The sequence below is a fragment of the Macrosteles quadrilineatus genome, unplaced genomic scaffold (assembly GCF_028750875.1).
Source record: "Macrosteles quadrilineatus isolate MER2022 unplaced genomic scaffold, UCM_ALF_1.0 Scaffold_1__1_contigs__length_201487025, whole genome shotgun sequence".
Classification (NCBI taxonomy): domain Eukaryota; kingdom Metazoa; phylum Arthropoda; class Insecta; order Hemiptera; family Cicadellidae; genus Macrosteles; species Macrosteles quadrilineatus.
Genome location: NW_026542594.1, coordinates 76,959,658 through 76,972,572, shown reverse-complemented (window position 1 = coordinate 76,972,572; position 12,915 = coordinate 76,959,658). Strand labels below are relative to the sequence as shown.

Genomic DNA, 12,915 nt, shown 5'->3' with positions numbered 1-12,915 from the left:
TCTAAATTTAATATTATTATGGTAGTGGCTTTTGTCATTCCTTTTTGGTGGAAATTTTAGGCTGGCTAGGCTACGATAGTTAATTGAAATAGGTTAAACTCTTAATAGGACTACTCAGTATTATTGCTAGTTGTGGCTGGAGCTTCAATTATTTCTTGGTGTAGACTAATAGGGGTCTACTACAGTATTTGTATTAAAATTATATTGTTAGTGGACGGGCGAAACAGCTCACGTCCATCGATAGTAGCTTGGCTCTGCACTTGCCACTCATAACCATAAATTATAGTGGTTATAGAACGTATTTTTTTTTTTGTATTAAATTGAATTGTTGGGTGACGGGCAGAATAGCTTTGCGGCCATGTAGACGTTATCATCGTCTCCTGGGATCGCAGTAACATCGTCGTCGTCGTCCGCGATCACGGTCGCGGCAAAAACATCTCCTGCGGCCGTGTAAACATCATCATTGACTCCCGGGGTCACAGAAACATCATCGTCGTCTTGCAAATGCCGGCAAAATATTGAAAATTTCCTGTGGCCGTGTAGTTATCATCATTGTCTTCCACGATTGCGGCAACATCATGAACATCTCTTGCAGCCATCTTGCAAATGGGGGCAAAATCATGAAAATCTCCTATGGCTGTGTGTTATTTATCATTATTACCATGAACATCACTCGCGGTGGTATAGACGTCACCATCGTCTCCCGCGGTCACGGAAACGTCTTTGTCGTTCTCCAGGATCGCGGCAAAATCATGAATATCTCTTGCGACCATTTAGACGTCATTATCGTCTCCTGGGATCGCAGTAACGTTATCGTCCGCGTTCGCGGCAACTGGTGACTGTTTTTGGTACCGACATTTTGCCATCGGTTCTCGGTTCTTTTGCCAAGAACTGGCGGAACATACGTTTGACGTGAAGTACAACCCATCACTATTAGAGAGGAAATTGTGAATATGTAATAAAGAACTATTATACAATTAATATACCTTGTGCATATTGCTAAATTATTAACTCTTAGGAGGTGGACTTTTCAGAAACTAGAGTGCAGCTCAGTTGACATTTTCAACTGCTGAAGAGTTATACTGTATTCAGGGCATGTACGTTGACATTTAAGGCACTATAACTATGCATTTTAGTTGAAATTTTACGCTTAACTGCTTATTTAAGTTTCACACATGTCAAACACATATTTGAATTAAGTAGAATTTCAGGTTTAAATCCAACTTACAAGTGCATTTTTGACTTGTTTCTTTTCTATGCTCTTGTCTAAGAAGGCCGAGAGGCTCCTGATGGAAGGGACGCCGAGTACTTGGTTTTGTCTCTTCTCGAGACAGTTGAGGATCTGAACAGCCTCTTCATACCTGTCAGCCCTCAGCAACACTTCCAGTATATCTCCCAGCATCTGTCCTGTCCAGCTGTAACACACAAACACACTGGAGATTGATACAAGATCAGTCTATTAGGTGTGCACATCTGCACAGTAAAAGTGCTGTCTTCAGTCTTTCTTTCTAAGAACTAGCTGATCTGCATGAAGGGGATTCAACAGAAGTAACACAGGCATTGCTATAATATTTCCTATCACAAGAGTAGAGTTGTAGGTTTCATAAAGGATAACCAATGACATCTACATTTTGTTTTTACCCTACAATGGAAAACCCTAGAACATTTATAATAGGCTACCTTTGGAATGCTCGTATAGAATGATCTAACATGAGGGAGTCAAGATTTAAATGGGTGAAAACCCTTATATTAGGCTATGTGAAGAGATAATTTTTATATATTATGTACCTTTACTGTATTTTAATTTAAATCCATACGGTTGGCCATGTTCACATGAGCCACACATCTAGCTGGCTGGCTGTGGCTAGAATTTGCCACGGTTCGGCGACATACAAGTTCAACTAGATCGCAGACGTCATGTAAACAAATGAGAATTGATAAAGGCAAGTATGCGAGCTGCAACATGACTACCGACTGCACGTGTGAACGCTCTCATATGGCTGTGTACTGCTACGCCGCAGAGCTAGTGACTAGCTAGCCGTGGCAAATTGTGACACTCAGATAGGAAGTGGACCCTGGCGGTAATTTGCGACAACAAGCTCGATCGCTGCTGCCGTACACTCAAGTGAACAGCTTCATTTGATGCTGTGGTCCGTTATGTTGCGCCTATGACCTATATCACACACTAGCAGCTAGATGTGTCGCTCACGTGAGCCGGGCCTAAACGTAGGCCTGTCAGTTTTGCAATGGAATTTAATTGACAGCTATTTGAATTATAATGTTAACAAAGCTCCAGGTTTCACTACAATCACAATATTTAAAACTCAATCTTTTGTCCAAGTTCTTCTAACAAACGTCTTTTGAAAAATAAAGGCTAAAAGCAATGAATAAATTATCCCCAAAACATAAATTAACGATGCAAAAACAAATTATACCTGACATACAGTTCAGTATAGTATGAACCATTCTCTATGTATACTGCTGATGTGTTGGCACCTAAAGGGAATTCTTGGTATCATCTGTTTAAGGGTAAAATATACCAGTACTGAGAACCGACCTAAAAATGTCTGTACCAGTACCGGTACTTCAATACCAACAATAGGATAATATTGACAAAGACATAGTCTAATGACAAAGGCTAGTGCTGTTGTGGTCTGTGTGGATTGCGATTGTGGCGACCAATAACTTTTCTACACAGAATTTTCAAATAATTAACCCTGCCCAATCGGCAAAAACAATCAATTGAAAATTACGATTTACCAGCTGACGTTGGGAACGTTATCTTGGCAGCTGTCTGCCTTGTTTGTTTATGTTTACATCGTCATTTCACAACAGTGTTTATATCATGTTGAATTCTATTTTTCGTTTGCAAATAGTTGTTTTATAAAATAAATAAGATGAGTAACTTTTTATTTGTTGATGAGTGTGGAAGGGAATTGGACGAAAGTGAAATTGCTAAACTTATTGAATGTGACAGTGACTCAGACAATGATTGTTATTTATTTGAAGAAAGGCTTGAGAGTGATGATGAATTAGAAATAAACAATGAACACGTAAGTGAAGCATGCAATAGTATAAGTGTTGCTGACTGTGAACCTCAAGATTTAGCTGATAATGGTGTGACAGAGCATGCTAGCCCTAGGCCTGTTATAAATAGTGATTGTTTGCATGACCTGCATGTTAGGCCTAAGCCTGTAAATAATGATTGTTTGCATGACCAGCCCTCCTGTAGTTATGCCAGACCTATGTCCCCTCAAAATGTGCCTAATAGGCCTAGTCCTGTGTCCTATGAACAGCAAAGTTCTGATGATGAAAACCCTGTTAGATTTATGGAAAAAATTTACCGAGGTAGGGTAATTGCACCTGCACTATCTCCTACACCCAGTGAGGAGGCTGAGGCTGATGACCCTAGTTTTATTGAAACCATTCCTTGTCAAGTACCTGAGTATAGTAGAGGTGCAACTATTGGTAGATCAAGGGGAAGGGGAAGTCAAAGAGGTAGGCCTAAAGGAAAAAATCCTAGTTTAGTGCTACCTAAGCCTAAGCCTACTAAACGGTCTAAGGGTCAACCTAAAACAGCTAAGAAAAAGAAAAAACAAGGTTGGAAATGGACCAACACCATAGAAGACAATAGTATTTTCAAAATACCTTTTACAGGCTGTCCTGGTGTCAGGGCAAGCTTAGCAAGAAATTTAGGTCCTTCTCCATCTGAAGTTGAAGTATTCAACGCATTTGTCGAGGATGATTTTTGGCAACATGTTGCTACAGAAACAAACAAATACGCCGAAGAGACAATTGAAAAAAATAATGCAAGTGGTAAAGATAAACAGTTACTCTCTGAATGGTTTGAAACAACTCCTGATGAAATGGCATGTTTTTACAGTCTATGTGTTTTGATGTCACTTGTGAAGAAAAGGACCATTCAATCGTATTGGGCCCCTACTGCTACTACTGAGACTCCGTTTTTTCGAAAAGTTATGCCTTTTCGTAGGTTTTTGCTCTTATCAACAATGTTCCATATTTGTGATAATAAAAATAAGCCTCAGAATGACAAACTGTGGAAACTGAGGTATGTCATTGATTACATGAATCAAAAGTTTTCACGTTTATATTTGGCCGATGAAAACATTGCAGTAGATGAAAGCTTGATGAAATTTCGTGGGAGGTTGGGGTATTCAACCCCAAGAAAAGAGCCAGGTTCGGAATCAAATTTTACAAATGTTGTGAGTCAAGCAGTGGATACTGTACAAAATTTAAAATATACACCGGTGCTGAAGTGAAACAAGGCGAAACAGTGGAAGAAGGGGGTGGAGACACTGCTGAGGATGATAAACTTTTGGTGAGCGAGGCCATAGTCATTGAAATGGTCAAGGAATGTTCCGGTAATGGTCATACCCTCACAATTGACAACTGGTATTCCTCACCTCTCCTCTACTATAGATTGAAACATATTGGTTTCAAACAATGTGATTGGGACGGTAAACTCTGGGAGGACAAATATGCCTGACAGTTTCAAAAGTGGAAAACTTGAGGTCGGTGATTATGAAGCTGCGTTTAGCCATGACATGATGGCCCTTAGATGGCAAGACAAGAAAGAAGTGTGTCTCTTGTCTACTTTCCACAGTAAGGGAGACAAAAAAACAACCGGTAAGAGAGACAGAGTCAGCGGTGAGGTGATTACCAAGCCTGAACCCATCCTGTATTACAACAGCTCGATGGGCGGTATCGACCGAGAAGACCAACAGCTCGCTTCTTTTCCTACGATGAGGAGATATGCTAAAGGGTATAAGAAGATTTTTTTTATATTTTGGACATAGCTCTCTTCAACTCTTATGTTGTTTTAAAAAAAATCACCCAGAAGAAGATAGGATTTGCTGAATTCAAAAGTAAATTTACGGAGCAAGTTTTCCAGACCAGACAACTACCGGCCTACAAACGAAGAAGGCGGCCATCAACATCTGAAACCCCTCTACGGCTTCAAGCAGCTTCTTGGGGTCATTTACCAAGACAAATCCCACCTAATGAAGTAAAGCAAAACCCATCAAGACGCTGTAAAGTTTGTAGTGCACAAGGGAAGCGTAGTGACAGTCGGTGGGAGTGCGAAATGTGCCTTGTTGCGCTTCACCTACCCGAATGTTTCAAGACCTATCATACTAAATTGAACTTTGCTTGATATCTTTTTGAGTCTACAACATGTCAATCAGTATTTTAAGGCAGAACAGTAAGATATTTTTAACTTTTATAGTCAAAATTTTTTTTAAAAGGCAAAAATAAAAAAAATTATAAATTTTTTTTGTATTATATGGTATAAAAAAATAATAAAAATACTTTTAACCAATAAAATGTTTGTTTTTTTAAATCTAAATTCAATTCTGATTAGAAAAATAACAGTATTTGATATACAAATACAAAATTCTGAGTGCAGGTAAAAATATTGTAAATTGTGTAAAATTACACAGAAATAATTCATTTTTTTGGCCCGGTTAGGTGTAAAAATAAGTTTAAGCGAAGGGGTTAAATGATTATTTCCAGTAATTTAAATTGATGCACGTTTCCCCGTTGGCTGGCCCCCCTGGATAGTAATAAGTTTATTTTGTATACATCTACAAAGTGCAATAATTGCAAACGAGTCACAAAGTTCTTGACTTAGTTATGGATTTTCTTATAAAACGTAAACAGCCTAAATTTAGCACCCATACTTTTAGGATTCCTTGCTCCCAATTCATAAATTGCATTCACAAATCATAAAATGAGATGGCCACTCGTAAGTAAACAAACATGTTTTACATCATATAAAAACCGTAAATGTTTTGCAGCTTGTTGGCAGGTACTGGTACTGACCTGATCTTAGCTCTGAACCTATCTCTGGTGTCGTCATCGTCCTGTTGAGCCTCCACCCTGGTGTAGATGGCCCACGCTACATCAGCATGCTTGGCTAGCAGGTTCTCGTCTGTCGTGACACTGTGCTGCAACGCTGCCAACATTGCTACCAAACTCTGCTCTCTAGAAGCTTGGTCAAACACTACTAGATCCGACCACAGTCTTGGCAACAACTCCCACGCCTCATGCAATTCTGCCGTCTTAATTATCAGCTAGAAAACCAGGTATTGTTAGTAAAGACAATTAATTATGGTTTTAAATTATGCAACTTTTTACAGTAAAATTCCTAACCAATAAGTAGACTTCTTGGGAGTTTAACAAAAAAGCCTTAAATAAATGCCTATACTACAATTGTGTGAGCATAATAACCAAACCGTGTGTATATAATTGGATATTTTTGAGGCACCAAGTTTGTTCAGCCATTGAGACCAATCAATATTTACTTTTAAAATCCTCACCTCAGAACTTTTAAAGACGAAGAGGCAAAGCACACGGTCAGTTTTGAAGTGTGAATAGTCCTATTACCATTCTTGATTTGGTAGTATATTTTTGTTGGACCATTAATATACTACCATAATCACATCCAAATTTTGTCGTCTACCAACATCACCTACAAGCTATTTTAATTGTAACGTTAAAAAGTATGTATTTTGTATTCTGTATATTATGTGAAAAATAAACCTATTATTTCATTCATTCATTTACATTTTTTTGGTTCAGGAGTATGTTAGAAGTAAACTAAATAACATATATTCCTTTCCTATTCAATATTTGTAAACAGTTCATTGTTTATGACTAAAATTAAAGGTTTCTCAATGTATTCCTTTCTTTCTTAAATCATCAGAGCAGCCTCAAGATTAAATAAAAAGTAACCTAATTTAATTTTTAAGTAACAGAACAGATCAATTGTGAAATCTGCATTTTAATGACTGAGAGTGAACACAAACAGGTGGGTGTGAGTGACAGTGTTACTATTTTTTAGTATTCAACCAACAATCTATAGGTCGGCCGCTTAGAAAGCGTCCTCCTCGTAGCATTGGTGCGAGAGAGAGATACCGAGCTGTGGGAGTGAGACAGAATATGGCTCTTCCCCCACTCCGCTACCACCCCGCCATCACCCATTATTTTATTTTAACAAATCATATGTTTTCTTGTAATTTTCCAAAGACTTTCGAATGACAATCATTAGGAATCAGCATTGAATATATAACACTATTTAGTTTTATATATCCAATATAGCGTTGTATTCAACATTGAATGAATATACTGTAGTAGTGTTATACAATATAACACTACTACAGTTAGTTATATTGTACAGTTATATGGTACCATTTAACCGAAAAACAGTAAAGCAGTAAATACTTGATTGGCTGATTGGAGGGGTGGGGGATGTGCGTGCACACACCTTCTTTTATACGCCTAGCCATCCTGGGTCCAGAGGTATTACCATGAGTACTACGGTAATAGCTTATACCCTTTATAGGAAATTCACTAAAAGGCCGTCACTAAGATGTGTGATCGTTGCTTGCGTTGTTGGCAACGCCATTAATCACGTTATATGCGTCTTACACAATCGTGGCAACATCTCCTGCGATTATCTCAGCTTTCATGACTCTTTGTGATTGCTGCCATATCTTAATCGCGGCGAGATTCGTGATGATTGTCCCTATCGCGGCAACAGCCATTGCGGTGGGTCCTGTATTCGTGATTGTTTGCTGTGGTCATGATTTTCCACTTCTTAAAACGAGAGAGGCCATTCGGTAAGCGTCTAGTAAATCTTTGAAGTTATTAAGAAAAACCATAGTCCGAGGGGATCCTACGGGTTTAGTAGTTTAGTGCTTGGGTTTAGTGTATGTCATTTTAGTGTAATAAAATCTTGACAACTTACGCTATATGTCGTTTTGTGCTGTTTTTGTGAAATATATGTAAAAAGAATCTTGTCAATTTATTTGTAACTATTTATTTTCCACTAAGGCTACTTAAATGAGAGATTTTCAATTATATAAAACATAAGTAGGAGCTGCAAAAAAGGTTCCGTCGTGATTATCTGTATGGATAACACCATTAAACAGATTATTATTCTAACTAATCTGTAGGGATGAAAATTAACCTTAAAATTCGTGTAACTGAGCAGTCAGACATTTTCGGCAAGCCTCTTGTTTTCGGGCGGGCCTGCGAGGGACTGTTTTCCACAGCAGTACGAACTCTGTCGAATGTTCATTGTCTGGCATCCGATCTGACTTTGGTCGGCCTTTCAGCTTCCTTTTCAACGCAGAAGCCGTTGTTCTAAAGTTAGTAACCCACCGCATTGTTGTTATACGCAACGGAACTTCTCCATGTCGCCTTACGTTCCCTACCGACCGTCACACTACTCTGTTACTGAGGGATGAGTATAGTTGGTATACTAGTGTATAGTAGTGTTAATTGAAAGAACGCACGAAACTGCTTATGCTGCTGAGTTGCAATGAATGAATTCAATACTTTTTAAAAACAACTCCATAACAACCTCACGTAGCTCAGGCGACCACTGCTCTGTGACTAGAAAAAATGGCTTTGTGTAGACTTTCCAACGAGCTTACTCCCACCACTTTCAGACAACCTGTCGCTGAACAGTGCTCTGCAGAAAATGGATCGGTTTTTTGCCACACCCTGTACTTTATAACACTATGACTATATTCAATATTGAATACAACACTATATTGGATATAAAACGCTAAATAGTGTTATATATTCAATGCTAATTCGTAATGATTGTAATTCGAAAGTCTTTGGGAAACTACAAGAAAACATATGATTTGGTAAAATAAAACACGTTCAGCTAGCACGTGACGTCACTATGCACACATTTTGTGAAAACAGCAATTGGCGGAGAGGGGGAACGTACCCTCCCTCGCCGTTACCTCCCCTACATGCGCTAAAAATTTCGCGCAGGTCGTTTTCTAAACGGCCGACCTATAGTTTCAGTTTATCAGTAATGCATAGTGATGGGAGAGTTAACTATTTCACATAATAACATAGAACTAGATAACCTGTTGCTCAACATCGAGCAAAACTTAAAGCAAAACTTACTTGTAATAAAATAATGAAGAACAAAAAACATAAACAGCAAAACCTCAATCATAGAGTCACTCTAAAGTAATTTCTATGACTGATTATAGAAATGTAAAAAATATTATGATGTAAAAAATTATAAAAGTAATCTACGGTAGGTAAAATATTTAAATATAGATCCGTTCTCAAACTGCTTTGGTTATCTCTTATGTACTGTAGGAGAATGCCCTCTATGAGAACGTAGATGTCAACCACACACTGTAAAGTTAGCTTTTCAGACCTCTATCTTGACGCTAACCAGTACGACATGTATTAACTATAGCATTGTTAAATTATTTTTATGATATGTTCTGTTTTAGGCGTGTTTAAATTAGATGCCCCAACCAAAGTCTCCGGTTGGGAACATAAGAGTGGATTTAACGACGTATCTAGAACGGATTCATGTTTAACACTATTAGTTTTTGAAAATAAAAAAAAAGATTTATTTGGCCAGGTGGTGCTCTGTTTTCAGTTTTAAAATAGTTGCATCTATAAAGGTAGCATCATTGTAGCGAGGGAAGTCACTTCTTTTGTCTCTTACTATGCACATTAGAATCTTAACCTGAGAATACTCGGTAAATTAAGTAAATTAACTTAAGTTTTTGCAACAGTTTTCAAAGATTGGGCAAATGGGTTGGCATTGTGACCCTATTTCCCGCATATATGTGTTCATTGCATTTTAGTTTGAATTGTTGTACAGTGTCGTACTTATAGATCTGTGCGTATCCAGGATCATGACCTTCTTGAGGAGTTAGATTACCTACTCGGAGGTAAAACGTGTGATGGATCTTGAAATTGTAGATACCCTGGGTGACTCTCTCCTCAAAATGAGCTTCAGAGATGACCATGACAAAGGCAGAATTGAATTGACAAATTTTATCCAGATAATTTCTGGATTCAAGCCTCACAGCCTTGTTTTCAGATTGGGAGTTTCCAATAAGTTCCCGAAGGTATGGTGAATTCCGCAAATGATGTAAACGGACCTTTCATTTATGGCAACAAAGAGTAAAAATTTAACTGTCTCGGCCAGTCTTTTCTTGCTCAAAATGTAAGTCACCACAATGTAAAAATGTAACGTTCATTTGTCCGAGATTGTATTTATCACTACGGCAGTACTGCCACTCTGTAGTCTGTATCCGTCAAATTGGGAGGTTCGATGCAAGCGGTCTCATTTACATTCCCATTCTCTCCAGCCACTCACAGTTCTTCGTTTTACTGGTGGCATTTAATTTTAAATCTATCTATCTATATATTAATAGGCAAGCATGTTTCTTTAAAACCTTTTTTCTCAGCTCGTGTGCATCGTAGGGAAAATCTACGCATACTGTTAGAAAGCTATTTTCCTGTAGGTGTGCAGAATCCCTTTATAAATTAAAATAGGCTCAAAAATAAGCACAAAATATGAATTTAAAATTTTGAAAAATTTAACATGGATATTATGAGTTGCCATGCTGGTGACGAAATAACAACGAAATATAAACAGAAAATCAAAACAAATGGAAGAAACTCCAATCACATGTTCTATTCAAAGTGTGGAATGAAAATAAAGAAGTCTGTACATTAAATATTTTTGGTCGAGTTTCGACCACTGGACGACCTCTAGTACTTATTTAATACGCAAGCAGGATTTTTGTGACAATTACTCCTCTGAAACTACTGAACCGATTGACATGTTTTTGGTGTCATTGGAAAGAGCGTAACGTGAAGATGTGCAGGAAACTTTCTTTTTAGGGAAATAATTAGAGAGTGAGGCCATGGGGCCCTTTAAAGTTTCGTATTTCTCCATAAGATTAACATGGGAAACAAACATTGTTTTGAAACTTCAGCTGTTGTCAGAAATTAAATATTAAAAATCGGTCTCCATGGAAATGGAAGCATGAGAAAATTCACAATGTTTACATTTGCTTTGACATTTAAATGTAAACAACCAGAACTGTTAAATGCCTATTTTACAATTTCAGACAGCTGACCCAAAAAAATTAAACAACTATGTGGTAGGTTTATTTAATCTTAAACTTTATGATAGATTATTTATTATAAATCTATTTCAATGATTTTGAAACAGATTTTTCCGTTGCGGACCAAAATATAAAGAGAGAAGAAGAACATATGTTAATTGTAAACAGTCAATGTGCAAATTGTCTAATATGTTGTATTAAAAATGGGTATAGTTTTGGATGTTGGTTTGTGTTTAATGATATAAGTTATTAATTATTGAATTTTTATTTTAATGATTTGGCATATGAGTATGCTTATGATAAATAACACCATTTCAGAGTTCTGCCAGTTTTTGCCTAACTCTGTTCAGTAGAGTTTAAAGTAGCCTACACCTTATTGTCTACAATTTGGCTAAATAACTTAGGTACGATACATTATAAAAGCTGACAGCCTTTTTACGTTGACTTAAATTGTAAGCTTACCATTTACCATGGGCAGTTTGATTGTAAAAAATTACCCCTTTAAACTGGAATAGGACTGTTATGTAAATTGTGAGTATTTCCATCAGTTAATAAGCTTTTAGTCGACTCTAAAATAATCGGAAATTATGACTGTTATTAGTTTTTAAACAAGTAGTTTGTTTATAGATAACTCCTGTACTTCTTTGCAATTGCTCGATTTCGAGCAACATGTACACTAGTTTAGATAAAATACGAAAGTCCCAACCAGTTGAACCAATCAACAGAAAACACTAAAAAGGAATTTTTATACACTGCAGTCTGTGGTTAAACTTAAAAAATATTTCAAACTACGTCCATATGTTTAGTTGTAAACAAAAGTAATTGAGTTTGATGGTTTGATCTAAAGTCAACAGATAGCGCCACCATTCCCAAACTTTAGCCCTTAACTGTACTTAAGTGATGCCATTTCTTAATATTCTGAGACATATTTGCACATCTATGTGAAAACACCTTTAATTTGACACCTCAAACGTTAAAATCCGTCAAGCCGTTATCGAGTTATGACTGTGAAAAGAAAACCGCTTGCGTATTAATATATAGATTTCAGAGACATTCCAAGGACAAGGTTGTTTTCTCTATGATATATTTTATGCCTTTGCACATTTTAAGTGTAAAAAAAAGAGTTAGAACACTTTTGAGAGCGCAATTTGTGCGTGTTAGAATACTTAGATACATACTGTCATTTTGCACAGACTTTGGTCCAGTAAAGCAGCAAAATACTATAGCCTGTTTTAGACGGAAGAATATTTCTTGAATCTGTTGATATATTAAATATTCCAACTCTAGTCGGCTCTTGGGTTTATCAAACCTTTTCAGTTAAACAACATAGACCCTGTTTGATTAGGGTTAGTTAAGAGGAGGTCTGGTCTACAAGAAATCAAAAATTAATATAGCTGTGGGATTATTGTTAGTATAGCGCCTCGTTTTCCTAGTCACAAACGGATGAGAAGCTCTTTAAAGAAGGAGTGGGGGGCGTGACTTCACTCATCTCTTGAGGGAACACCATTACCGTAACGAGACGATATGATTTCATCGGCGTTCGTGGCATAGTTGATAGTGTCTCGGACTGGTATTCTGGAGGTCTCCAGTTCCAATCCCGCTGGGGTCACTAACTTTTTGTCAAAGATTTTGCTTAGAATGCAAATACTTCTTAACTGTTAACATTTTTTGTTAGAATTTGAGGCATTTATAATTTTATTTATGAACAGAACTATTTTTTTAAATTATTAAACCTTCATTACATTTTGATTATCTTAAATCTTATCTTATCTTACTAATATTATAAATGTGAAAGTTTGTGTGTTTGTTGGTTTGTTTGTTTGAAGTTCAATCACGCATTAACAACTGGACAGATTGGGCTGAAATTTGGCATGATGATAGCTCACATTCCCGATTAACATATAGACATATTCTTATCTCAAAAATCCTTTTGGGCTCCGTCCCAGTGGCTCTGTAGTTCCCCATGTTAACCTTATGAGTATTCATA

At 37.1% G+C, this 12,915-nt stretch overlaps 1 protein-coding gene across 1 annotated transcript in view; it reads right to left on the bottom strand.

The window, feature by feature from the left end:
• LOC128983631 (protein PTCD3 homolog, mitochondrial) overlaps positions 1-12,915 on the bottom strand; it is a 43,736-nt gene that overhangs the window by 672 nt on the left and 30,149 nt on the right. Inside the window, exons 10-11 of the mRNA XM_054402994.1 lie at positions 5,842-6,092; positions 1,229-1,415 (exon numbers count right to left, since the gene is read on the bottom strand). Coding sequence (XP_054258969.1) covers positions 1,229-1,415; positions 5,842-6,092 — 438 coding nt within the window. The remainder of the gene's footprint in view (positions 1-1,228; positions 1,416-5,841; positions 6,093-12,915) is intronic.